Raw genomic sequence first — 24,663 nt, 5'->3', positions numbered from 1 at the left:
ATCCCACTTGCCGCGGAGCGGCTGGGCCCGTGAGCCATGGCCGCTGAGCCTGCGCGTCCGGAGCCTGTGCTCCGCAACGGGAGAGGCCACAACAATGAGAGGCCCGCGTACTGCAAAAAAAAAGAAAAGAAAGAAAAGAAAGAGGCTCCCTGGGATGAAAAGAGGCCATGTCTGTGGCTCTCAGTGTTTGGCTGGGAAAAGTGCCCTCACAATAGTTGCTGCTGGGATATTAATTAAAGTGACTTCCCACACACTGCTTATTAGTGGCAAGGGAAACAAGAACAAAAGAGCAGCCAGAATGAAGAAATTGTACAACACCTTGACCAGGTCCAAATTAACAAATTTGGACCAGGTCCAAATTAACATCATCTATGCGGGGCAGATCACATTGTGTGGCTCCAGATACCCTGGACAGGACTCACATCACCTGAGATTGTATAACCTCAGTCTAACCAGGAAGAAACGCCAGACAAGCACACAATGAGGAACATGCTATCGAAACCAAATGGTGTGTGGTGCTCACTTTGGCAGTAGATATACTAAAATTGAAATAGTATGAAGATCAACATTGCCCCTGCACAAAGATGGCACACAGATACGTGAAGATAAAAAAAAAAAATGGTGCATGTGAGGGGAAGGGGGGATCAATGTCATAAAAGCCAGATTAAAGGAGGTTAAAAGACATGACAACAAAATCCAAGACCTCACCCCACACTGGATCCTGTGCTGGAAGGCGGAATGCTAGAAAGGACACTGATAAGTCATCTAACAAAATCGAGATTTTGTTATGGAGGGGAGATTAGATAAACGTACTTTGTCAGGTATTAAATTATGTTACGGAGTATTGCCATTCTTAGGAAATACACGCTGAAACATTTAGGGGTAAAGGGCCATGAAGCAGGTAACTTACTCTCAAATTGTTCAGAAAAACATTATATTATACTTATTATAATAGATATAGAGATGTATATTATATATATATGTTATATATAATTTTTTCTTAACCATTTTATGTGTGTGTGTGTGTTTTTTCTTATATATATATATGGAGAGTGGAGAAACATGCAAATAATAAAGCAAGTAGAGAAAAATGATGACAATATAGGGGCTCTTGTACTATTTTTATTTTTGCAAGTTTTTTGTAAGTATGAAATTATTCCAAATAAAAAGCTCAAAAATATAGCTGCTATTCTTCTGATTCTCACATATGCTTAGAGTTTGAACCTTCTGAACCAGAACAAAAAGGACATGAGGCAACATCTCTGTGAAGCCACTCAGGCTTATAGACGCTCATGAGCTGGGAAGTATTTTGAATTTACCTATAATTCTGAAGCAAGTGTTCTACGATGGCAACCCCTTTGGAGGACAGTGGGCCGCCATGAGGGAAAGGCATCAAAATGGACTCAGGAAGGCACAACCTCATGCCAAGTCCAGTTCAGAAAATAAACAATGCCCTGCTGTCATGATCAACAAAAACAGGGACTGATTTTAAATTCCATTTTGGGGGCAAAAAAGTAGAGTTGAGCATAGCTCAGAGACTGAGTGTGGCCTGGGTGTCCAGTGGACCACCAGCTGACTCCTGAGGCAAGTTACTGCGCCCTGCTTTGCCACCCCAGCCTCAGTTTCCTTCTCTGGAGAGGCACAGTCCTCAAAGGGTTGTTATGTGGTATAAACGAGGCAGTGCAGGTGAAACGTTAGGCATGTATGAAGTTCAGGCGCAGTCAGAACGCAGCAACCACTGGGTCGCATTATTATAAAGACAGGGTCCCATCCCCCAACTCTGTGAAGCTGCCAGATGCAATCTAAGAGTTACAAAGGCTCCACTGGGTCAGAGCTCAGGGCCATGTGGGGCTGTGGTCCTGGAAACATGGATTCTGCACGAAGGGCAGGAAGGGGTTCTCAGTGGGAGAAAGCCTAATCTAGAGAGCCCCCTAAGCCACACGGTGTTTGCTCAGAGGGCCTCCCCGGTATTAAAGCCGTGGTCTGCTCAGGACTCTGTCCACTGTCTGAGGAGGACACGATACAGGCGTGCTTTATTCAAAGGGCTGTGCATATTGGACGATTTTACCATCAAAGCCTAATCTCTGCTCAAAGAAGTTACCAATTCCTCCACTTAGGTCAAACTTCTTTGGCCTCCAAAAAATACTTTAAAAAGTGAAAAATGCCTTTAGAGAATGAACTCCCCTCTAAGAAATCTGGAAGGCATGAAGAAACCGGGGGCGCAGAGGGGTGGGGTTGTGCCAGGGTGGAGAGGGCAATACCCCTCTTCTTGCAGCCTGCTCATCACCCAGTCTGGCTCTGTCACCCACCTTTCTGGAGGTGCCTGACGGCTTCTCTGTTACAATTTCAGAGACACTGAGCCACACGTAGATTCTGATTTGGGCCCTAAATGCTTGTTGCCTGGCCATTGTTTGCCTGTTGGGAGCTGGTTCCCTACGTTGCTCAAATTCTCTTCCCATTGCCTTCTGCCTAAATTCTACTCTCAGCACGTGGGACTTAGGATGGCCCATTGTCAACACAGTGCACCAAGAATAGGACGATTTTTCAGCCAGTTCTTTAACTTGGTAAAGAAAAGTCCACTCACACAGTACCTCCGACTTTTTCATGCCCCAGCCATCTACTGACGCCACACTGGGTACCAGGTCCTGGGCTCGACACTAAGGTGTGGACGTGCATGAGCCATCATCCCTGCCCATCGGGAGCTTGGCATCCAGCCAGTCAGGTGAACACAGACGGCCAAGGCAGGGTAGCACTGCGGATCCAACACCACTGTTCATCAAAGCAACTTCTGTGCCAGAATTCCTGAGCAGCTTATTGAAGACACGGCATCCAGGCCCCAAACCCCAGACCTACCAAATCAGTCTCTGGGGGTAAGGCCTTGAAATCAGCATTTTTAACAATGGAGTCTTAGACACTCCAATTCTGAAGGGCCAACAAAAGGCACAGGCCCCTTTGGGATCTATCTCTACAGGGTTCCTAGGAGCCCACAGGACTGGAGGAGGATCAATAAAATAGCACAACCCATGAGAACTCTTTAAGAAACGGGAAGCCTGGAACTTTGGGAACACAAGAGAGGGTGAAGGGGAGTCACCCCACCCCAAAACTGTACAGCTGGGAGACCTCTGGGTGCAGCGTGGAAGGAAGTGACAGAGGCCAGTACACACTGGGATGGAGGCGCGGGAGCAGAAGTCAAGTGGGCAACGGCGCCACCTCCTGGTGTCAGAAGGGGAAGCAGCCAAGGTCAGTGCTCTGTCCCTCACGACAGCGCTGCAAGCTGGGGCCCTCCTGAACGCGTCAGAAAGAAACTGCAGGACGTAGAGAACGGACTTGAGGACACGGGGAGGGGGAAGGGGAATCTGGACGAAGTGAGAGAGTGGCATGGACATATATACACTACCAAACGTAAACGCTCATATGGATTCCAAATGAAAAATTGGTCCTGTGGTTCTGATTCATTGTGTATGAATCACATTAATTCCATTTGAAAATTACACCTTTCAAGATGAGAAGTATAATTTGTATCAAGAGCCAACTGATTTAAACCCTAAACACACCTGTGTTCAAGATGAAAATTTGCTACCTGGGCTTCTCCGAGCCTTGTACCTTGAGTCATTCTAGATGACTAAGTCTTCCAATACTTGAAAGTTTATATAAACAGAAAATTTTAGAATTTTAGTGATATGAGGCAAAAATCTTCCTAACCAAATATATTCCAACTTCCTAAACAAGGTGAAGTGAACATAATTTTACCTTCTCTTAGAGACTTAGGGTCATCCATAAAAATATCAGTATCAGTCTAGAGTAGATTTAAGATTCTAAGAGTTCTTTAACCCTACACTAAATGGGTCTAGATAGTTAGTTTTGAGTTCTTGGGACTCTTATAGTAGTTTTTCTGGCTCCTCTCTTGTTGACCCTCATTTCCTGCTGTTATCAGTTTACCTATCTATAGTAGCTTCTTCCACATTTAACTATCTGCTGCTTTTTATACCTGAGAGCTAAGACAACTTGTGAGAATTACGTATAAAGTTCGTGTAAATGGATTCAAAATGGGGCCCTGAGAGATTTCATATGTGAATGATCTAAACGTGCTCTGACACATTTTTTACAAATAGGTAGGGTATAAATAAATAAAATTAATGGAACATCTTGTGACATCGACTCTGGAGTCTCAGATGTTTTGTTGGCTTATTTTGTTCTTCTTACTTTGTGATTCTTGGTCATGTCCTATATTGGCAAGGGTGACACGTGGTAGGTTTCCACAGTGGAGACTAGGCTTCAGGTGTGCTTCCTTCTCTCTATATAGTCACGGGCATCAGCTTGGTTGGAACTATAACCAATCACTTGGACAAGCAAATAATTGAAATACCTCCGGGAAAAGCTTGTCAATGTTTGTAGCTGGAGACAGAAAGGCCAGACACGGTCAGAAGGTTACTTCACAATGAGATGTATGTATACATATAGCGGATTCACTTCGTTATACAGCAGCAACTAACACACCATTGTAAAGCAATTATACCCCAATAAAGATGTTAAATAAAAAAAGAAAGAAAGAAAGAAACTGCAGGAGGTGGGGGTGAACTGTCTGCACCTAAGCTGCCAATGTCTCTGTGAGTTGTCTACTCCGAGAGGAACCTTTCTGGGCATTTCTGAAGTGTCAGGCACCAGAGCTGCTGTGGGCTTCATGACCCAGAGTTCCACTAGAGCCTCCTCCCCCAAGGACTCTGTTACAGGGCCACACGCTGTGTGCTTCTAGATCTGTATCCCAAAAGCGCCATGGTGAGACAAGTTCAAATGCTCAGGTGAGCACAAGTTACACCCAAGCCGAGCCGTCTACACTGGCTTCAACATCGGCTTCATTGTACACACTGGGTTAATGGATTCTGTCCCTGGGAGATCACATAGTTACAACTAGATCATCCCGGCTCTTGATAGCCAGCCAGCCAGCCTCCAACGCCGCCAATTCAATGCTGCTTTTTTCCTGACCTTTACATTGGCTTCTGGAAACCGCACTCACTTCAGTCCATTGAATCCCAGCTCTGACACGAACTCATTGTGTGACTTTGGGAAAGTTATTTACCTTCTTTGAGCTTCAGCTGTTTCTTCTATTAAACTTGGATAATAACATGTATATCACAGTGTTGCTTAATAAATTTCAGCTCCTTTCCACTTCTCTATAGTTGAGTGTCATCAGTAATAAACCCATGATTTGCCATTTGAAAAGACACATTTATGATCAGCCATTTTGTTCACATTTTCATATATTGATCTCAGTTTCAACATTTAGTTAATAGAAGAAACTGACGCAGTATTGTGAAGAAATTATACTCCAATAAAGATCTATTTTTTTAAAAAAAGAAAGAAAAGACTTTAGATACAGCAGGAAATCTTCCAAAGATATTTTTCAATGGGTGGTAGGTTTTAAAGTGTCTCTAGGCCTTCCGGAATGGATGGTAGACAATCAACCTGCCTCTTGCCTGAGAAATCAGACTAATTACTAGTGAGGCTTGGCTAATGGGGTCCTTCGGGAACTCCCTTCCTAAATGAGAAATCTTTAACTTTTCACAAAAACTCAATCTCATTTGTGCTGCTGATTCCTAATATTTCTAAATAAATGCTTGGCCTCTGGGCTTTTGTAGTCAAATAATCCAAATCAAACCAGGCTGCTGTGCCAGGAGAAAAATTTATTTTGTGTGAATCTGCTGGAAGAAATGTTTAGAATCAGTTTGGAATCACCATAGGCAAAGACTAGCTGTAGCCCATTCTGAGGCAAGTTTTGTGGACCTGGGCTAAGCAGTGAGTTTACCCCATTTGGGCTGAAATGGCTTGTTGAGATGCTCAAACAGTAAACACTGGTATGTTTCAGAGTCCCCAGTGTGCAAGAGGCTGGCTAGTCCCCTGACCCCAAGTCAACTGCCACCCATAGGCAGGTTCAGGGTTCTGTGTCTAAGGCAGAGGAGACAAAGTCCAGGAAAGCCAGTTACCTGCCCTGCATCAACCTAGAAAGGATGCAAAAGAGCCTCAGAAGGTAGAGGAGTTTGAGGCATGGGGCACCTTAATAATGACAGGGCCATCCACCAGTGGGAGGTCATTTGAAGATAGCCAAACTTGAAGCACAGATACATGTCAACGCTGAGAAGAGGAGAGGGAGAAGCAAGTCAGAGTTCAGCAGAAGTCTGGAGAGGATTCCAAAAGTGACCCAGAGCTGAGATGTGACCTACATAGCTGGCTGAAGGGACCTGCTCCAGGAGAATCTCCAGTGACATGGGTGGGGATACTGGAATGGTCTACCTACGAGTCCTCCCTTCGTAGTTCTCCCTCATCAAGGACTCTCACAACAAAAACTCTTGAAATACAGGGTCAGAGTGGAACTTGGGATTCCTTTTATAACATTAAAATACATTAAATTACTTAGATGACCCCCACGCTCTTCCTCTGTTATATTTTTACCAGCTCCTTTGGTTCTTTCCAGAAACTTTAAGAAGGGATGGTTGTTCACCCATAGCTGCTTGGGATATTCTGCATCCCCTATCTGTCCTGACTATGGAATGGAAAACATCCTTCTTTTGGGCTTAATAAAGGTACCATCCCATTTTTTTTTTTCAAAGAAAAAAATTGGTGGAAGATTTCAAGAAGATAAAACAAAGAGGGACAGAAATAATTTCAGGACATAGGTTTTCATTGTAATGCAAGTGTTTGGCAAAAGCATCCAGTAAACCCCAGTTTCTTTCCCTCTCCTCCACTCCTTCACTTGGCCTAGAACAACCTGACCAAAATCATCTTTAAATCCTTCAGCATCTCCATTCTCCAGTTTCATTCTTTGCGTATGTACCTCCCCTCCAGGAAATAAGCTTAGGCAGAGGCCTCAGTCACCAATGTAAGACTATACAGGTCATTAAAGGTCTGTTCCTAGGGAGAGCAAGAAAGACTCTCATTTCTCAGTGACCACGGCTCTCAACCCATAGTATACATATGGACCACTTGCGGAACTTGTTAAAATGCATAGTCCGGGAACTTCTTTCAGATTCAGTCTGGGTGGGTCTCAGGAAAGTGCATTTTAAAAATTCTAGTAGTTAAATCATTCTGAGTAATTCTGATTCAGGTATAAAGAAGACACATCTGAAAGCCTGTTTTCGGGCTACATCAACATAATGACAGTGAACTTAGAGAACTGGTACCAACTCCTAAGAGAAGTAAAGGATCATTTCCCTCCACTTCTCTAGACCAAAAAGAAGTGATTCCCAGGATCTGGACCCTCAAAAGTCTACCTGGTTCAATCCTCCCTCTCCAAGATGGCACTCTGTGACCTCCGTTACCCACAACAGCTGCTGCCTCCTTTTAAAGATCACAAAAAAGAGAGATTCCACAGCCTCCCAGGCAAAGTCATTCTAGTGTTTAATTGCCCTTCAGTTCAGTTCTTTACATTTAATCAATCGTCTCATTGCAAGACTTATCAACTCATGCTCTATTCTCTGTGGAGATGAAAAAACAACAAGCTAGTGTACAATTTCTAACCCTTCATTGTATCACAGTGTTGAGGCCAAAAGGGATTGCAGATATTATCTGACATGACCTTTTTATGCTACCTATGAGAATGCTTGTCCAAAGACATGTATATATTCAGTGGGTTTTAGTTTCCATTGCCTACAAAACATCAAAAGGAAGCTGTCCAGAAAGTAAAGGTAGCTTTACTAGCCCCCAATACTCTGTATTTTCTATTCTATTGTGTTGCCCTAATTTGGGGATGGGAGCATCCTCTTAGCCTTCTCTGTTTCAGAATACACATATAAACTCCTTCATAATTCCTCCAAAAATGTATATTCCATTCTTGTAATCATTTTAGCTGTTTCTTCAGATTTTCCTTTGCTCCAAATAGGGTTGCCTGATATAGCAAATAAAAACTGAGGATACCTAGTTAAATTTGAACTTCAGATAGACAACTAATAATTTTTAGTAAGTATTCTCCATGCAATATTTGAGACATGCCTACACTTAAAAAAATGTTGTTTATCTAAAATTCAGTTTTTACAGAGAATCCTGTATTTGATCTGGCAACTCTCATTCAAACATTCTAGAAGTATATCAATTAAAACTAGACACAGAACTCTTCCTATCTTTAGCAATTCATCATAGTCACTAAGGACACTCCCACCTCATGGTCTTTACATTTGAAGCTCTGTCTGCTAGAGTGTTCTGCCCCCAAATATCTGTGTGGTTTCATCCCTCACTTCAGATCACTGTTCAAATTTCTAGTTATCAAAGAGGTATACTCCCTGGCCATCTTATAGAAACCTCAGCATCACTTTTTATCCTTCTTATTCTGATTGACTTTTATCACCTGCCATGTTTATCTATTTATATAGTTTTTATCTTCTCCCTTAGAGTATGAACTCCATGACAGCAGGCACTTAGCTTTATTCATTGCTATATCCCTAACATGTAGAACAGTGCCTCACACACAATAGGTCTATATATTAGTTATTTAATGCTGCATTAAAAGTACCCCAAAGTTTAGTGGCTTAAACAATAATCATTTATAATCTCTTACTGTTTCTGAGGTCAGGAATTCAGGAGTTGCTTGGCTAAGTGGTTCTGGCCAAGAGCCTCATGAAGTTGTGATCATGTTGGCTAGAGCTACAGACATCTGAAGACTTGATTGGGGCTGGAGGATCCACTGCCAAGGTGGCTCACTCATGTGACTGGAAGATGACGCAGGCTCTTGGCAGGACGGTTCAATCCCTTTCTGTGCCAGCCTCTTCACAGGGCTACTATGGTGACTGTGTGAGGTTGTCTTCAGTCAGCCACTGTCGCTTCCTTCATATTCTGCTGATCACATAGGCCACCTCTGATTCGATGTAGGAATAAACCTATATTACTTTTCTACTGCTGCATAACAAATTACCACAAAAGGAGCAGCTTAAAAGCACACAAATCTGTTATTTATAAGTCAGAAGCCTATGCAGGACTCTTTAGGCTTTTTGCTTAGGATCTCACAAAGCTGAAAACAGAAACATACACTCACAAAGACAAAACAAATTCTAAAATTATAGACCTAAATCTTAACATAATAATTAAATGTAAGTGGTCTAAATATGCAGTTAAAAGATAGATATTGTCAGAATGAATTTTTTTAAATGTCCCAACTGTATGCTGTACCCAAGAAACTAACTTCAAATATGATGATATAGGTAAATTTAAAGTAAAAGGATGAAACAAGATATACCATGCACACATTTTCAAAAAATAAAAAAATAAAAACAAAAACGGAGTGGTTATGTTAATTGTAGACAAAGCAGACTTCAGAACAAAGAAAATGACGAGGCACCAAGAAGGACACTCTATAATGATACAATGATCACTTCACCAAGAAGACATAACAAATTCTAAGTGTGTATGCACCAAACAATAGAGCTTTAAACATAAAGCAAAAACGCAAGAACAGAAAAGAGAAATATCCACAATTATAGTTGGAGACTTGACACTCCTCAGTTATTGATTGAAGTAGTAGACAGAAAATTTACAAGATTATAGAATTGCTGGTTTGAACAATTACCATTGGCGATTGAACAGCACCATCAGCCACTGGCATCTAATTGATGTTCATAGAATTCTCCACCCAACAACAGCAGAATATGTATTTTTTTTCAAGTACACATACACCATTCACCAAGATAGACCACATACTGGGTCATAAAAGAAACCTTAACAAATTTAAAAGAATTGAAATTATACAATATATGTTCTTTGACAATAATGTCATTAAACTATAAGTCAATAACAGAAAGAAAAACCAGCAAAATCTCCTAACAGTAAACGCTTACATTCGAAAAAAAATCTCAAGCCAATAATCTAAGCTTCCACCTTAATAAACTAGAAAAAGAGGAGAAAAATAAACCCAAAGGAAACAGAGGAAGGAAATACTAAAACATAGAAATCAATAAAATTGAAAGCAGGAAAATAATAGGGAAAAAAAATCACAAAATCAAAAGCTAGTTCTTTGAAAATAACAATAAAATTGATGGACATCTTTGAAGACCGAAAAGAAAACAAAAATAAAAAACACAAATTCCCAATATCAGGAATGAAAGGATATCATTATAGATTCAATATGCATTAGTAGGATAATGAGTAAATACTATGAACATCTCAATTTTTTAAAATTAGATAAAATGAACCAATTTCTTAAAAAATCAAACTACCAAAACTCACCCTAAATGAAATAAATAACCTACATAATCTTAAAACTATTAAATCCATGGTTAAAACGTTCTGAAAAAGAAATTCCCATGCCCAGACTGTTTCACTGGTAAATTCCACCTAACACTTAAAGAAGAAATAGCACACATTCTACACAATGTTCTTCCAGAAAGCAGAAACAGACGGAATACTTCCTAACTTATTTTATGACACTAGCACTACACTGATACAACAGTACAAGGAAAGTATAGACTAATATACCTCATAAACATAGATGCAAAAATCTTCAGTGAAATATTAGCTAACCAAATTTAGCAATATAAAAAAATAATAGTATACCACCACCAAGTGGAGTTTATCATAGAAATGCAAGGCTAGTTTCAATAATCAAAAATCAATCAATGTAATCCACTCTATCAACAGTCTAAAGGCAGCACCAATTGATGCAGAAAAGGAATGTGACAAAATTTTACATCTATTCATGATTAAAACTTTCAGCAGACTAGAAAGAGAAAGGAACTTCTGTTAAAGCAGTGATCCCCAAGCTTTTTGGCACCAGGGACAAGTTTCATGGAAGACAATTTTCCATGGACGGGGTGGGGGAGGGGCAGTGGTTCAGGATGTAATGCAAGCGATGGGGTGTGATGGGGAGCGGCAGATGAAGCTTTGTTCGCTGGCCTGCTGCTCACCTCCTGCTGTGTGGCCTGGTTCCTAACAGGCCACCAACCAGTAGTGGTCTGTGACCCAGGGACTGGGGACCCCTGTATTAAAGCACATCTACAGGACTTCCCTGGTAGCTCAGTTGTTGAGAATCCACCTGCCAATGCAGGGGACACGGTTTCGAGCTCTGGTCCGGGAAGATCCCACATGCCTCAGAGCAACAAAGCCCATGCGCCACAACTACTGAGCCTGCGCTCTAGAGCCCATGAGCCACAACTACTGAGCCTGCATGCCACAACTACTAAAGCCTGCATGCCTAGAGCCCGTGCTCCACAACAAGAGAAGCCACCACAATAAGAAGCCCACACACTGCAATGAAGAGTAGCCCCTGCTCACTGCAACTAGAGAAAGCCTATGCACGGCAATGAAGACCTAACGCAGCCAAAAATAAAATAAAAAATAAAAATAAAGGAGATCTACAAAAAACCTCTGCCTAACATCATACCTAGTGGTGAAAGGCTGAATACTCTCCCCTTAGATCAGGAACAAGGGAAAGATGTCTGCTCTTACCATTCCTATTCAGTATCATACTTGACATCCTAGCTACTGCAATGAGGCTATAAAAAGTAATAAAAGGCTTACAAGTTAGAAAGGAAAAAAACTGTCCCCATTCACAGACTGTATGATTGTCCTCAAGGAAGAATCTGAGAAAGTTACAAAAAGCTCCTAGAACTAATAAGTGAGTTTGATAAGGTCACAAGATACAAGACCAAAACACAAAAATAATTCAACTTCTATATATTCACAATGAACAATTAGAAACTCAATTTTTTAAAAAAATACTACTTACAAAATGAAATCTTTATCAAGTACAAATATAATATTCAGCCTTAGATTGTTTTTCAAACTTCTACTATACGAAAGCACTTAAAAGTTCTAAAGTTCAAAAATAGACAAAACTAAGCCATGGTGTTAGAAGACAATAGGTCTTTGGGGAGGAGAAAGGATGTAGCATTTGGAACAGGGCACAGGGGGATTTCTGGCTTCTCTGGTAGTATTCCATTTCTTTTTTTTTTTCTTCAGTACGTGGGCCTCTCACTGCTGTGGCCTCTCCCGTTGCGGAGCACAGGCTCCGGACGTGCAGGCCCAGCGGCCACGGCTCACGGGCCCAGCCGCTCCGCGGCATGTGGGATCCTCCCGGACCGGGGCACGAACCCGTATCCCCTGCATCGGCAGGCGGACTCTCAACCACTGCGCCACCAGAGAAGCCCAGTATTCCATTCCTTGACTTGGGTGATGATATGTTTACTTCGTGACAATTCACTAAAGTAAACAACTATGAATTGTGTACTTTTCTGAATATGCATTCAACATCAAGTTTTTAATAGTAATGATAAACATAAAATGAAAATATAGAGGACTATCATTTGTTGAAACATTTGTAAGACTGCATTTTGAAATTACAATTTGCATTTGGCATTAACCAGAATGATCTGAGAAGTATGTTGATTTAATTTAACCTTACCTAATTTACAAAGATCATTAGATCTCCATAAAATCCTTTTGTTTCATAAACTTTTCCTCACCCTCACCCATATTTCTCTCGCCATTATTACCTATCAAAGACAGCAACTGTTGTTACAATGGTAACGTTAATTGTCCTCACAAAACTTGAGGATGCTTTCATTTGGGGGGGGTGGGGTCTTAGGGTCAGAGAGTTGGGATAATCATCTTCCACACACACAATGTCCATCTTTTGTCTTGTTTGTTTCCAGTATCCCCAATTCTATTTCCCACTCGGTCCTCCCCCTGCCCCCAAACATAAGGACATAGAGAATGTTTCCTTGAGATTATCTTTGGATGTTAATATATTGTTTAAAATTACAAAGGGTACAAAGTTACAGTTATACAGGATGAAGAACTTCTGGAGATCTAACGTACAGCATGATGATTATAGATAATAAAACTGTATTGTATACTTGAACTTTGCTAAGAGAGTAGATCTTAAATGTTCTCACCACACACAAAAAAACTGGTAACTATGTGAGGTGATGAATAAGTTAATTAGCTTGATTGTGGTAATCATTTCACAATGTATACCTGCATCAAAACATTACGTTGGAGCTTCCCTGATGGCGCAGTGGTTGAGAGTCTGCCTGCCGATGAAGGGGACGCCAGTTCGTGCCCTGGTCCGGGAAGATCCCACATGCCGCGGAGCGGCTGGGCCCGTGAGCCATGGCCGCTGAGCCTGCGCGTCTGGAGCCTGTGCTCCGCAACGGGAGAGGCCACAGCAGTGAGAGGCCCGGGTACCGCAAAAAAAAAAAAAAAAAAAAAATTACGTTGTACACCATAAATATCTATATATATAATTTTCATTATATGTCAATTATACCTCAATAAAGCTGGAAAATTATGTTTTTATGTGTATAAATTTTTAATTTACATAAATGGTTTGTGCTATAAATATTATTCTTTTTTCTTTTTTCACCCAACACCACGGTTTTGAACAATCATCTCTCCAGCTATGTATGCTTATAGTTCATTATTTCTGACTGCTACAGAGCTTACTCAATGTGTATCTCGTTGTACACCATAAATATCTATATACATAATTTTCATTATATGTCAATTATACCTCAATAAAGCTGGAAAATTATGTTTTTATGTGTATAAATTTTTAATTTACATAAATGGTTTGTGCTATAAATATTATTCTTTTTTCTTTTTTCACCCAACACCACGGTTTTGAACAATCATCTCTCCAGCTATGTATGCTTATAGTTCATTATTTCTGACTGCTACAGAGCTTACTCAATGTGTATCTACTACTTCTGTGATGAATAATAAAAAAGCACTGTAAACCTCCTACCCATGTCCTATGCAAAAAGATTCTCTGTAATAAATATCTGGGGTTGGGATAGCTGGGTCATAAATTATGTATATTCATCTTTGCTAGGTACTGCCAGAATACCACACTCTAGTAGAATATCTCATTAGGCTTTCAGTTTGTATTTCCCTGTTAGTGAGGTTGAGTATTTCCTTCATAGACATATTAGTCATTTAGGTTACTGGTTTTGTGAATTGCCTATTCATATCTTTTGCCCATTTTTCTACTAGGCTTCTAAGTACTTTTTACCGATTTAAATAAGTCTTCCCAAAAGCACAAAGTAAACAGTTGATAATTTTGACATCAAAATTAAGCATTTGTCTTCCATGAATAACACTATGGGCAAAACTCAAAGTAAACAGACAGTTAACCAAATGGAGGAAGATACTGCAGCATCTAAAACATCAAGGGAGTCTCCATTCTAACTTATTCAATCCTCCCAATGAGCCCAGAAGTCAGTACCCTTAAAACTCCCATTTTATAGGTGAGAAAATTGAGACCAGAGACACTATATAACTTACCCATGATCAGAGAGCTAATTAGAAGATTCTTCGATTCAAAGGTCTACGCTCTGGGACACCTGGTTTCCGTTTCCACAAGCAAGGAGCTTGAGTAGCCACTTGGTCTTAAGAAGTAAAAAGCTGACAGGCTGAAAAGTCAACTCTCTTGGATCCATAAGAGACGGGAGGACACAAGGCAAACTGCAGCCTCCAAGCCTGGAGAGACAGGCAAATACCGGTAGTTGTAGCTGCTGGAGCAGACTCACAAGCAGAAACAGCTGTGGGAACCAGTGCTGGGGTAGGAAAACCTGAACTACAATCGACGGCTTGCTGGAGGCTCAGTGCGGACCACAACTCTGAGAGTTAAAACTCCATAAGGACCTGGTCATGGGGAGCCCACAATACTGTGAGATTCACCTCCAGGAGCTTGACCAGTTTCCCACAGTAAATATCAGAGAAAAATCCCTCATCCGTGTGTCAGGGGGAGGGGAAAAGCGCCAAGCACTGCAATGCACCACAGCACTCTGAAATGCGCCAGAGCACTCTGTTCTCTTTAACAAGGCCTGAACTCGGCGGGGAAAGTAGTTATCAGAGCCTGACCTGCTGGGGTATTTTCAGAGTCTAAGTGACCAGGGGAAGGGAAATGCCCAACTCCAGCCAGCTCTAAGCCATCCTGTACCACCTCAGGGGGGAGAAAAAAAAAAAGAGAAACAACCAAATACATCACGTCTGGCTATCAAGAAAAAATTACAAGATGTACCAAAAGGTAAAAAAACACAACTTAAAGAGACAGAGGACTTCCCTGATGGCGCAGTGGTTGAGAGTCCGCCTGCCGATGCAGGGGACACAGGTTCGTGCCCTGGTCCGGGAGGATCCCACATGCCACGGAGCAGCTAGGCCCATGAGTCATGGCCGCTGAGCCTGCGTGTCCGGAGCCTGTGCTCCGCAACGGGAGAGGCCACAACAGTGAGAGGCCAGCGTACCGGAGGCCACAACAGTGAGAGGCCAGCGTACCCGAAAAAAAAAAAAAAAAAAAAAAGAGACAGAGCAAGCATTTGAACCAGACATGGCAGGGATGTTGGAATTATCAGACCAGGATTTAAAACAACCATGATTAATATGCTAAGGCCTCTAATGGAAAAAGTAGACAGCATGTAAGAACAGATAGAGAGTGTAGGTAGAGAGATGGAAATCCTAAGAAAGCACCAAAAAGAAATGCTAGAGATAAAAAAACACTGGAACAGCAATGAAGTAGGCCTTTAATAGGCATATGAGTAGACTGGACACAGTTAAGGAAAGAATCTCTGAGCTAGAGGATATAGCAAGAGAATCCTCAAAAACCAAAAAGCAAAGAGAACAAAGATTGAGAAGAAGAAAAAAAAAAAGAACAAACTATCCAAGGACTGTGGGACAACTACAAAAGGTGAAACATACACATAGTGGGAGTACAAGAGGGAGAAGGAGAGAAAGGAAGAGAAGAAATATCTGAAACAATAATGACTGAGAATTTCCCCAATTTAGTATCAGATACCAAACCACAAATCCAATAATCTTAAGAACACCAAGCAGGATAAATGTCAAGAACAAACAAATAAAACAAACAAAATAAACTACACCTAGGCATATCATCTTCAGAAACTACAGAAAATTAAAGATAAAGGGAAAATCCTGAAAGAAGCCAGAAGGAAGAAACCTTTACCTATACAGAGGAGCAAAGATAAGAATTACCTCTGACTCCTCCTCAGAAACCATTCAAGCAAGAAGAGAATGGAGTAGAAGACCTAAAGTGTTGAAAGAAAAAACCCATCAGCCTAGAATTCTGTACCCTGTCAAATCATCCTTCAAAAATGAAAAAATAAGGGCTTTCTCAGATAAATAAAAATTGAAGAAATTTGTTGTCCAGTAGACCTGTCTTGAAAGAAATATTAAAAGAAGTTCTTTAGAGAGAAGGAAAATAATATGTCAGAAACTTAGATCTGCATAAAGAAAGGATGAACATCAAAGAAAGAACAAATGAAGTAAAATTAAAATTTTTATTTTTCTTATTCTTAATTGATCTAACAGATAACAGTGTTCAAAATAATAATAGCAACAATGTGTATTAGATTTTATATACACACATGATTTTGTATACTTATATATAAGTGAAATGAATGACAGCAATGGTACAAGGGACTGGAGGAAGGAATTAGGATTATTTTATTATTATAAGGTACTCATACCACCCATAAAGTGGTATAGTGTTATATGAAAACGGACTTGGGTTCATTGTAAATGTGTATTGCAAACTCTAGGGCAACAATTTTTTAAAGTATTTTAAAAAAGAAGTATAACTGATACATACACTAAAAAAGAAAGAAAATGGAATTATATAAAATGCTCAGTTAAAAGCACAAAAGGCAGGAAGAATGGCAGACAAAAATAGGAACAAAGAACAAGGTCAACAAATAGAAAACAGTAACAAATATGGTAGATATTAATTCAATTATATCAGTAATCACTTTGAATGTCAATGGTCTAAATGCACCAACTGAAAGACAGAGATTGTCAGAGTGGGTCAAAAAACACAACCCACCTGTATGTTGTCTACAAGACACTCACCTTAAATATAAAGATCCATGTAGATTAAACATAAATGGATGAGGAATTTGCCATGCTAACGCTAATGAAAAGAAAGCAAGAGTAGCTATACTAATTTCAGACAGAGCAGATTTCAAAGTAAGCAAAGTGATCAGGGATAAAGAAGGGCATTATATGGTGGTAAACGGGTTAATTCTTTAAGAAGATGTAACAATTCTTAATGTGTATGTGCCTAACAACAGATCATCAAACAGGCAAAAACTAATAGAACTGCAAGGAGAAATGGATGAATCCACTATCATAGTTGGAAACTTCAACACCCCTCTCTCAGAAATGGACAGATCCAGCAGACAGAAAATCAGTTAAGGACACAGTTGAACTCAACAACACCATTAATCAACTGGCTATAGCTGACATCTACAGACTACTTCATCCAACAACAGCAGAAGACACAATCTCCTCAAGCTCTTATGGAACATTTACCAAGATAGACCACATTCTGGGCCATAAAACACACTTAAACAAATTTAAAAGAACAGAAATCCTATGAAGTTTCTCTCAGACCACAAGGAATTAAACTAGAAAGCAATAACAGAAAGATAACCGGAAAATCCCAAAATATGTGCAGATTAAATAATACATTTCTAAATAACACCTGGGTCAAAGAAATCTCAAGAGAAATTTTAAAATATTTTGAACTAAAGAAAATGAAAACACAACTTATCAAAATTTGTGGGATGCAGCAAAAGCAGTGCTCAGAGAGAAATTTATAGCATTGACTGCATTTATTAGAAAAGAAGAAAGATCTAAAATTAGTATTCTAAGTTTCCACCCTAGGAAACTAGAAAAAGAGCAAATTAAGCCCAAAGTAAGCAGAAGAAAAGTCTATGCTTCTAACAGTTACCTTCTATTTCCTCCTAGTAGATTGAGAACATTAGCCCTCTACTTGCCTATCTTGTATCTCTTGTTCCCTTTCTCCTCCTTCAAGGTCCATACTCCTCAAGAATATCAGTGTCTCCAATCCTAGGAAGTTTTTATAGATTTTTTTTTTTTTTTTTACTATACTACATTTATAGTTGTTTGCTTGTTTTTACTATACTACTAGCCATTTGTGGTTCCTACTATAAATGCATTGCTAATTACTGTTTATAGGTAAATTAATGTTTCACCAACCATAGCATAACCCCCTTGAGTATATGTACATTTTACTTCTTTGTATTCCCGGGAACAACCAACATAGGGTCTTGAATTTAAGCAATAAGTACCTGTTGCTTTAAAATAAATAAATACATAAAACACCTCTATATTCCTCTATCCTACTTTCTGTCATCAATTTCCACAGAGACTAAAAGATAGAAATGTTTGATATTTCTTTTAGGCACACTGTCTGGTTTTCATTTGGTCCTTGTCATAAGTATTGGTGAGCTTTTTTTTTTTAAAGTGGCTAATTTAGTAAACAGTTACAGCTGAAATATTTGAAAGATTTAATTCTGCCTTTGGCCTGACCATTCACTGGTTGAATCACCTTAGGACAGTTACTTCTGTTACTGTTTTTAATTTTCTTACCAGTAAAGGGTGGAAGCTTGTCTGCGTCAGGGTCTTTAGGACAGACTAACACAAGAATATACAGCCTACATAAACACGGTGGATGGGGGCTTCCCTGGTGGCGCAGTGGTTGGGAGTCCGCCTGCCGATGCGGGGGGTGCGGGTTCGTGCCCCGGTCCGGGGGGATCCCACGTGCCTCGGAGCGGCTGGGCCCGTGAGCCATGGCCGCTGGGCCTGCGAGTCCGGAGCCTGTGCTCCGCAACGGGAGGGGCCACGGCGGTAAGAGGCTTGCCTACCGCAAAAAAGAAAAAAAAAAAAACCATGGTGGATGGGTGAGTTAAAAAAAGCGCCCTGGGTCATTGTTAAACCCCTTATCTGATGAAATTCTGTCATATAAATCTATATATGTGGACATATGTAGGTATATCTTTTTATCATATATCTTTCTTTTTCAAAATAGTAAAATAAGTATAATGGTGGGGGAAAGAGTATTATTGGAATTGGAACCTAGCCAGTTAGATCTGGAGGCAAACGGAACTGAATCCAAGAAATTAAAAAAAAAAAAAAAAACTTCAAGGTTGATGCTTAAACACAATTAAGGGGTATTGAGAAAGGCCTCAAATTTGTTGTCAGTCAATAGGTCTAGAACAAAGATATCAAAGAGAGATGGACTGAACAGAATCACCTGCCTTAAAAAATACAGATTTACAGGAAGTTGCAAAGATAGTACAGCGATGACCCTATATCCTGCACCCAGTTTCCCCCGATGCTTACACCTTACATACCAATAGCATGATATCAATACTAGGAAACTAACATTGGTAAAATAGGTGTGGGTGTCACTTTATCACATGTGTGGATTTGTATAACCGCTAGTACAATCAAATACAGAACTATTCCATCACCATGAAGATCTCCCTCTTGCTACTCTTTACAGTCCGAGTTTGCTTTTAAGGAAGATAACAGTAAATAGAGAGTGAATTAAAAGCCGTGTCTGGGAGCACATCCAGGGAAGTGGGTGTGGAGAAAGTATGTGGAAGAAGACCCTAACTGTCGCTAAGCCAGAATCTCCAGTGCGTCATGGAATCTTGGTTGCGGACCTCCCACCTTTGCTGGTCGCTCCTGTGAGAGGCAAAACTCTTAAGTGGGAAGGGATCTGAATTTCCTGCTACATTGTCCCCAGATCTCCTGCACAATCTTCCTCATCTCCTGCCCTGCATCTCCCCCACCCTGGCCTAGTCACTCACTCTCTGGCCTCCTATTCACTAAGAGACAAGTTGCACTCAATCCTCAAGTCTCTTAGTTAGGGACATCGACTTACCTAGTCTAACAAATACCACCACCTACCGTACAGTAACCAGACCCCACAATTACCTGCAAATTGAAGTATTCCTAAGACTCTGCCCTCTTTCACTGGGTCTTATCCTCATGGCCTCACAGAAGTCACCCCAGGTTTGCATCTCAAGCTCCAGACAACTTCCTGTGAGAAATCTCCAAGTGTAGGTCATTGGAACCCCAGAACTATCCCAAACTCAACCCTACACTCTTAACAAAAAGCTTCCCCCACCGTGCTCTCTGTTGTTGTGACTTGAATCATTACCCACTCGGTAATTTAATAATTTTTATTTTATTTATTTATTTATTTATTTATTTATTTTTTTTGTGGTATGCGGGCCTCCCCCCGTTGCGGCCTCTCCCGTTGCGGAGCACAGGCTCCGGACGCGCAGGCTCAGCGGCCATGGCTCACGGGCCCAGCCGCTCCGCGGCATGTGGGATCCTCCCAGACCGGGGCGCGAACCCGGTTCCCCTGCATCGGCAGGCGGACGCGCAACCACTGCGCCACCAGGGAAGCCCCAATAATTTTTAAAAATAAGTAATTAAAAAAAAAATAAGAGTTTAGAAGGCTCAGTAACTCAATTCCCGTTTCCCTCACCTCCAGTATCCAGTGGATTGGGCTTTTGAGCACCTTTTTGCAGTTCCTTAGTTTTCTCTCCATTTCCCTCAGATCCTATTTCTCACACGGACCACTAAAATAATGAATCAACCCCTCCTTCACAGTGCCACAGCACTCTTTCCTTCAAATCTCAGAACGGAGCACATCACTCCCCTACAACACCTGGGATAGCTCATCGCTTTTACTGTGAAACTCTTTTTGGCATTTAAAGGCCTCCATTCCCCAGATACAGTGTGTGCTCTACAGCTAACCCGCCTTTGCTTCTGCTGCACTTTATCAGCCCGGAAGGCCCCGATCCCTTTTACCTGTTTAATAAAATCCTATGCATCCTTCAAGGCCACTTTCAAAGCCATCTTCTTGGTTGAGCCTTCTTTGATCTCCCAGATGGAACGAATCCTTCTTGGCATTCCCATGGCACTTCATTCTAACAATTATTTAAGTCTGCCTAGAAATATGGTTCATGCACACTTTTAACATTGTGGCCACCTTAATCATTTTTGATATTGCAAAATACTGAAGACAATAAGTTTGAGTTAAACTAGGGTTTGCGTTCCAACTCCTTTACTGTGTGATGTTGCACCAATTAGCCTCTCAGCCTAATTTCTTCATCAGTAAAATGGGGAAATAATGTCTGTCCAATAGGGTTGCTATAAGAATTAAACAGTATAATGTGGACAAAATGCCAAGCACAATGTCTTCTTACTCACAGTCATTAGTTCACTTCTCTGCTCTGTACACCTGACATCTAAGGCAAGGCTTTACGAACAGCAGGCTGTTAAAATGTTTCTTGAATAAAACATAATACTGATGGGAGAAAAGTGTATCAAAAGAGTCCAAGGGATTACAGCTAGAGCCACAAACTGGCCAAAAACTGAGATGAGATCAGGAAGAAAATATTTTCAAAGAGAGATGAAAAAAGGGGAAGGATGAGCTTTAGGAAGTAAACTGATAAACAAGGATTCCTGTCGGGGAAGGAGGGGTGTGTGTGTGTGTGTGTGTGTGTGTGTGTGTGTGTGTGTGTGTGTGTGTGTGTGTGTGTGTGTGTGTGTGTGTGTCCGTGTCCTAGTGAACACCAATAGTAATAACACAATCAACCTCACCTTAGAGGCATTTGTTCAAATTATGCTCATATTTTCCTTTTTTTTTTTTGTGGTACGCGGGCCTCTCACTGCTGTGGCCTCTCCCGTTGCAGAGCACAGGCTCCGGACGCACAGGCCCAGCGGCCATGGCTCACGGGCCCAGCCGCTCCACGGCATGTGGGATCCTCCCGGACCGGTGCACGAACCTGTGTCCCCTGCATCGGCAGGTGGACTCTCAACCACTGCGCCACCAGGGAAGCCCTGTGCTCTATTTTCAAATGTTCTCCCATCTTTCTATCTTGTCAAAAATGCTGACCAGTGGGGACACTCCCACTCTATTCATCTATTTCAGATTATTTGCAACAGAGCAAGTGCTTTCACAAATGCTTTTCTCAATCACTAGTATAATTAGTTCACAGGCTTCGCTTTCCTCCTCCAGCAACTCAGGGTCCTGATCTAGCGCTCGCTCTACTGCGCCATCTAGTGGAGTTGGTATAAAGAATCACGGGATAGCTGAGATACGGGAAGTGTACTCCAATGTTAGGATAAAATACCGTTGTGTTGTAAAAATTTCCCCAATATACCAGACTAAATATCAGTGAGCTTACAAAACAGGATTGGGAAATGCCTAAAAACATGTGTGATAGGAGACAGACCTGTTAGCTACCATGAAGTCTTATTTCCCTCTATAAAATAAAATCAGTATCGCAAGCACCAAATAGGAGAAAAGACATAGAAGAACCAAGAGTTTAATTTCCCTCACACATCTGAAAGAACCTTACTGTTTATATCATCTTATAGAGAAGTAAAATTATGCGTGAAGAATTTTTTTAACAGCAGAGTTACTGTATGGTAATATCATAGATGAGAATGGTAAAATAAACCATTTTTATTTTACAGGTAATTAATAGTGGAAAATTAGGGAGAAAGTAATTTCTTTGAAGCAGCTATTCCTTTAAATAAACAAGAACATTTAGGAGAAATTGTTTGCTTGCCTATAACATCCATTTTAGGCAAGCAATCAATATGTGTAGACCTGGGTCTCCAAGATGATGGAATCGTCTCTACATAGTCATTCGCCAGGGATATCTCCTTTGGAAAAACTAAAACCAAAGTGCAGGGCATTGATCTGAAGAAATGTAAAGGTCATTGAAAAAAATGACCCGAATGTCACATAAGAAAAGAGAAGCCTGGAGATAAAGTTATATAATTTTGATTCCTTTAGAGTATCCATATGATACTCAGAAGCCTCAGATGACTGCTGCCCTGGCTGACACCTTGATTGCAGCCTCTTAAGAGACTCTGAGGCAGAGCCACCCAGCTAAGCTACTCCTGGATTTCTGATCCACGGAACTGTGACCTAATGAACACTGTGGTACTGCTTTAATCTTCGGGTAATATGTTACACAGCAATAGATAACTAAGACAGAATCACTTAATCTGCCATTACTAAAATCCAGAAGTGCCTATATTCATTTATGTATTAGCTATTGTCTCCCCTGCACAGATGAGAAACCGAAGCATGGCAGGCATTGAATTAGCTATCTAAAAGCCACTCACAGTCTGTTTTTCCCCTTATATTTCTCTAGCACTGGGGCTCAAAAGCCAAAACACTTACCTTCCCAGATTTCTTTGCATTTAGTAGTGGCCATCTGACAGTACTGACTAATGGTTTGTAAAAGTGTGCTGGGAAGGACTTCCCTTGCTAAACAAAGGACAAAACCTTAGGAAGAAGCTTTTGACCTATTTTCCTCCCTGGAAAACAAGGTTAGCAGTCATCCTGCTTTCATCCTCATAGTAGCCATGAGGTTGAATGATATACTCTAACAATGTAGAAAAGAAAAACAGGACACCTAGATCCATAATGATTTCCTTGTGCAGATGCCCCTTTCTGGTCTGCCTACCTTCAAATTTCCTTTTACTTGAAACTAATAAACCCCTTCCTTCTTCAAACCATTGCTTAGACAGGTTTTTGTTGTTTGAAAAAGGGCATATTCCTAACTATACTGAGATAAAGAGAGGTAATTCAAACCCATGTCTGTTGACTTTACGCCCTAGACTCAGATGGTAACATACCATCTGAATAAGAACAAAAACCAATTGGAAGTAGATTTTGATGCATACATGACCAGGTGTCCTGCAGACATGGATAAGTCCTGGACACCCGAGGGAGAGTTAGAAAATTGTGTTCTACGCCTCTACTTCATTATCAACTTGCTACTTTCACACCTCCAGAAGCTATACCTTGGCTTCCACCACTGCCATTTCATCAAAACTATGCTCATCAAGGATATCACTTAGTCCAAAATACAATGAATTCTTCTGTAGCTTATATGTCACTTAACCTCTCCACAGCACTTAATGTTTACTGGTTTCTCTCTCTTAAAATACCCTTCCTTCTAGGATTTCACTTTTTTTTTTTTCTACTGGCCTCTCTTCAATCTGGTCCTAATCATCATGTAGAAGATAATCCATTCCTTATCTGTACACTAAAAACCCCACGGTATTGATTTTTTTATTATTATTAATTTATTTACTTTTGGCTGTGTTGGGTCTTCGTTTCTGTGCAAGGGCTTTCTCTAGTTGTGGCGAGCTGGGGCCACTCTTCATCGCGGTGCGCAGGCCTCTCACTATCGCGGCCTCTCTTGTTGCGGAGCACAAGCTCCAAACGCGGAGGCTCAGTAGTTGTGGCTCAAGGGCCTAGCTGCTCCGCGGCATGTGGGATCTTCCCAGACCAGGGCTCGAACCCGTGTCCCCTGCATTGGCAGGCAGATTCTCAACCACTGCGCCACCAGGGAAGCCCCCTACTGATTTTTTATAAGCCTTTTTACCTCTCTGTAAAAAATATATATACATAAGTGTATGATGTACATTTTAATTCTTAACTCTTTTTTATGGTTTCTACTACGTATGACCAATGCAGCCATTGTCTTAAAATGTACCATGTAAATATAAACAGATTATATCAGAAAAAAGCCCTGTTGATCTCAGGGGCCCTATAAAGTCATAGAACCTTTCTAATTGCTTCCATTTAGATGCTATGGCTTCTTGGGGCCACTCTTCATCGCGGTGCGCAGGCCTCTCACTATCGCGGCCTCTCTTGTTGCGGAGCACAAGCTCCAAACGCGGAGGCTCAGTAGTTGTGGCTCAAGGGCCTAGCTGCTCCGCGGCATGTGGGATCTTCCCAGACCAGGGCTCGAACCCGTGTCCCCTGCATTGGCAGGCAGATTCTCAACCACTGCGCCACCAGGGAAGCCCCCTACT

At 41.0% G+C, this 24,663-nt stretch overlaps 1 protein-coding gene and 1 pseudogene across 1 annotated transcript in view; one reads left to right on the top strand and one right to left on the bottom strand.

Moving 5' to 3' along the window:
- Positions 1 to 20,700, bottom strand: part of MYO3B (myosin IIIB) — a 511,858-nt gene extending 491,158 nt beyond the window's left edge. Inside the window, exons 1-3 of the mRNA XM_024122281.1 lie at positions 20,626 to 20,700; positions 19,741 to 19,842; positions 19,420 to 19,488 (exon numbers count right to left, since the gene is read on the bottom strand). Coding sequence (XP_023978049.1) covers positions 19,420 to 19,488; positions 19,741 to 19,842; positions 20,626 to 20,648 — 194 coding nt within the window. The 5' untranslated portion in view covers positions 20,649 to 20,700. The remainder of the gene's footprint in view (positions 1 to 19,419; positions 19,489 to 19,740; positions 19,843 to 20,625) is intronic.
- On the top strand, positions 520 to 619 carry LOC112064588 (uncharacterized; annotated as a pseudogene).
- Positions 20,701 to 24,663: the final 3,963 nt, after the last annotated feature.

Source organism: Physeter macrocephalus, chromosome 2, assembly GCF_002837175.3.
Source record: "Physeter macrocephalus isolate SW-GA chromosome 2, ASM283717v5, whole genome shotgun sequence".
Lineage (NCBI taxonomy): Eukaryota > Metazoa > Chordata > Mammalia > Artiodactyla > Physeteridae > Physeter > Physeter macrocephalus.
This window is presented reverse-complemented; position numbering and strand designations above follow the sequence as displayed.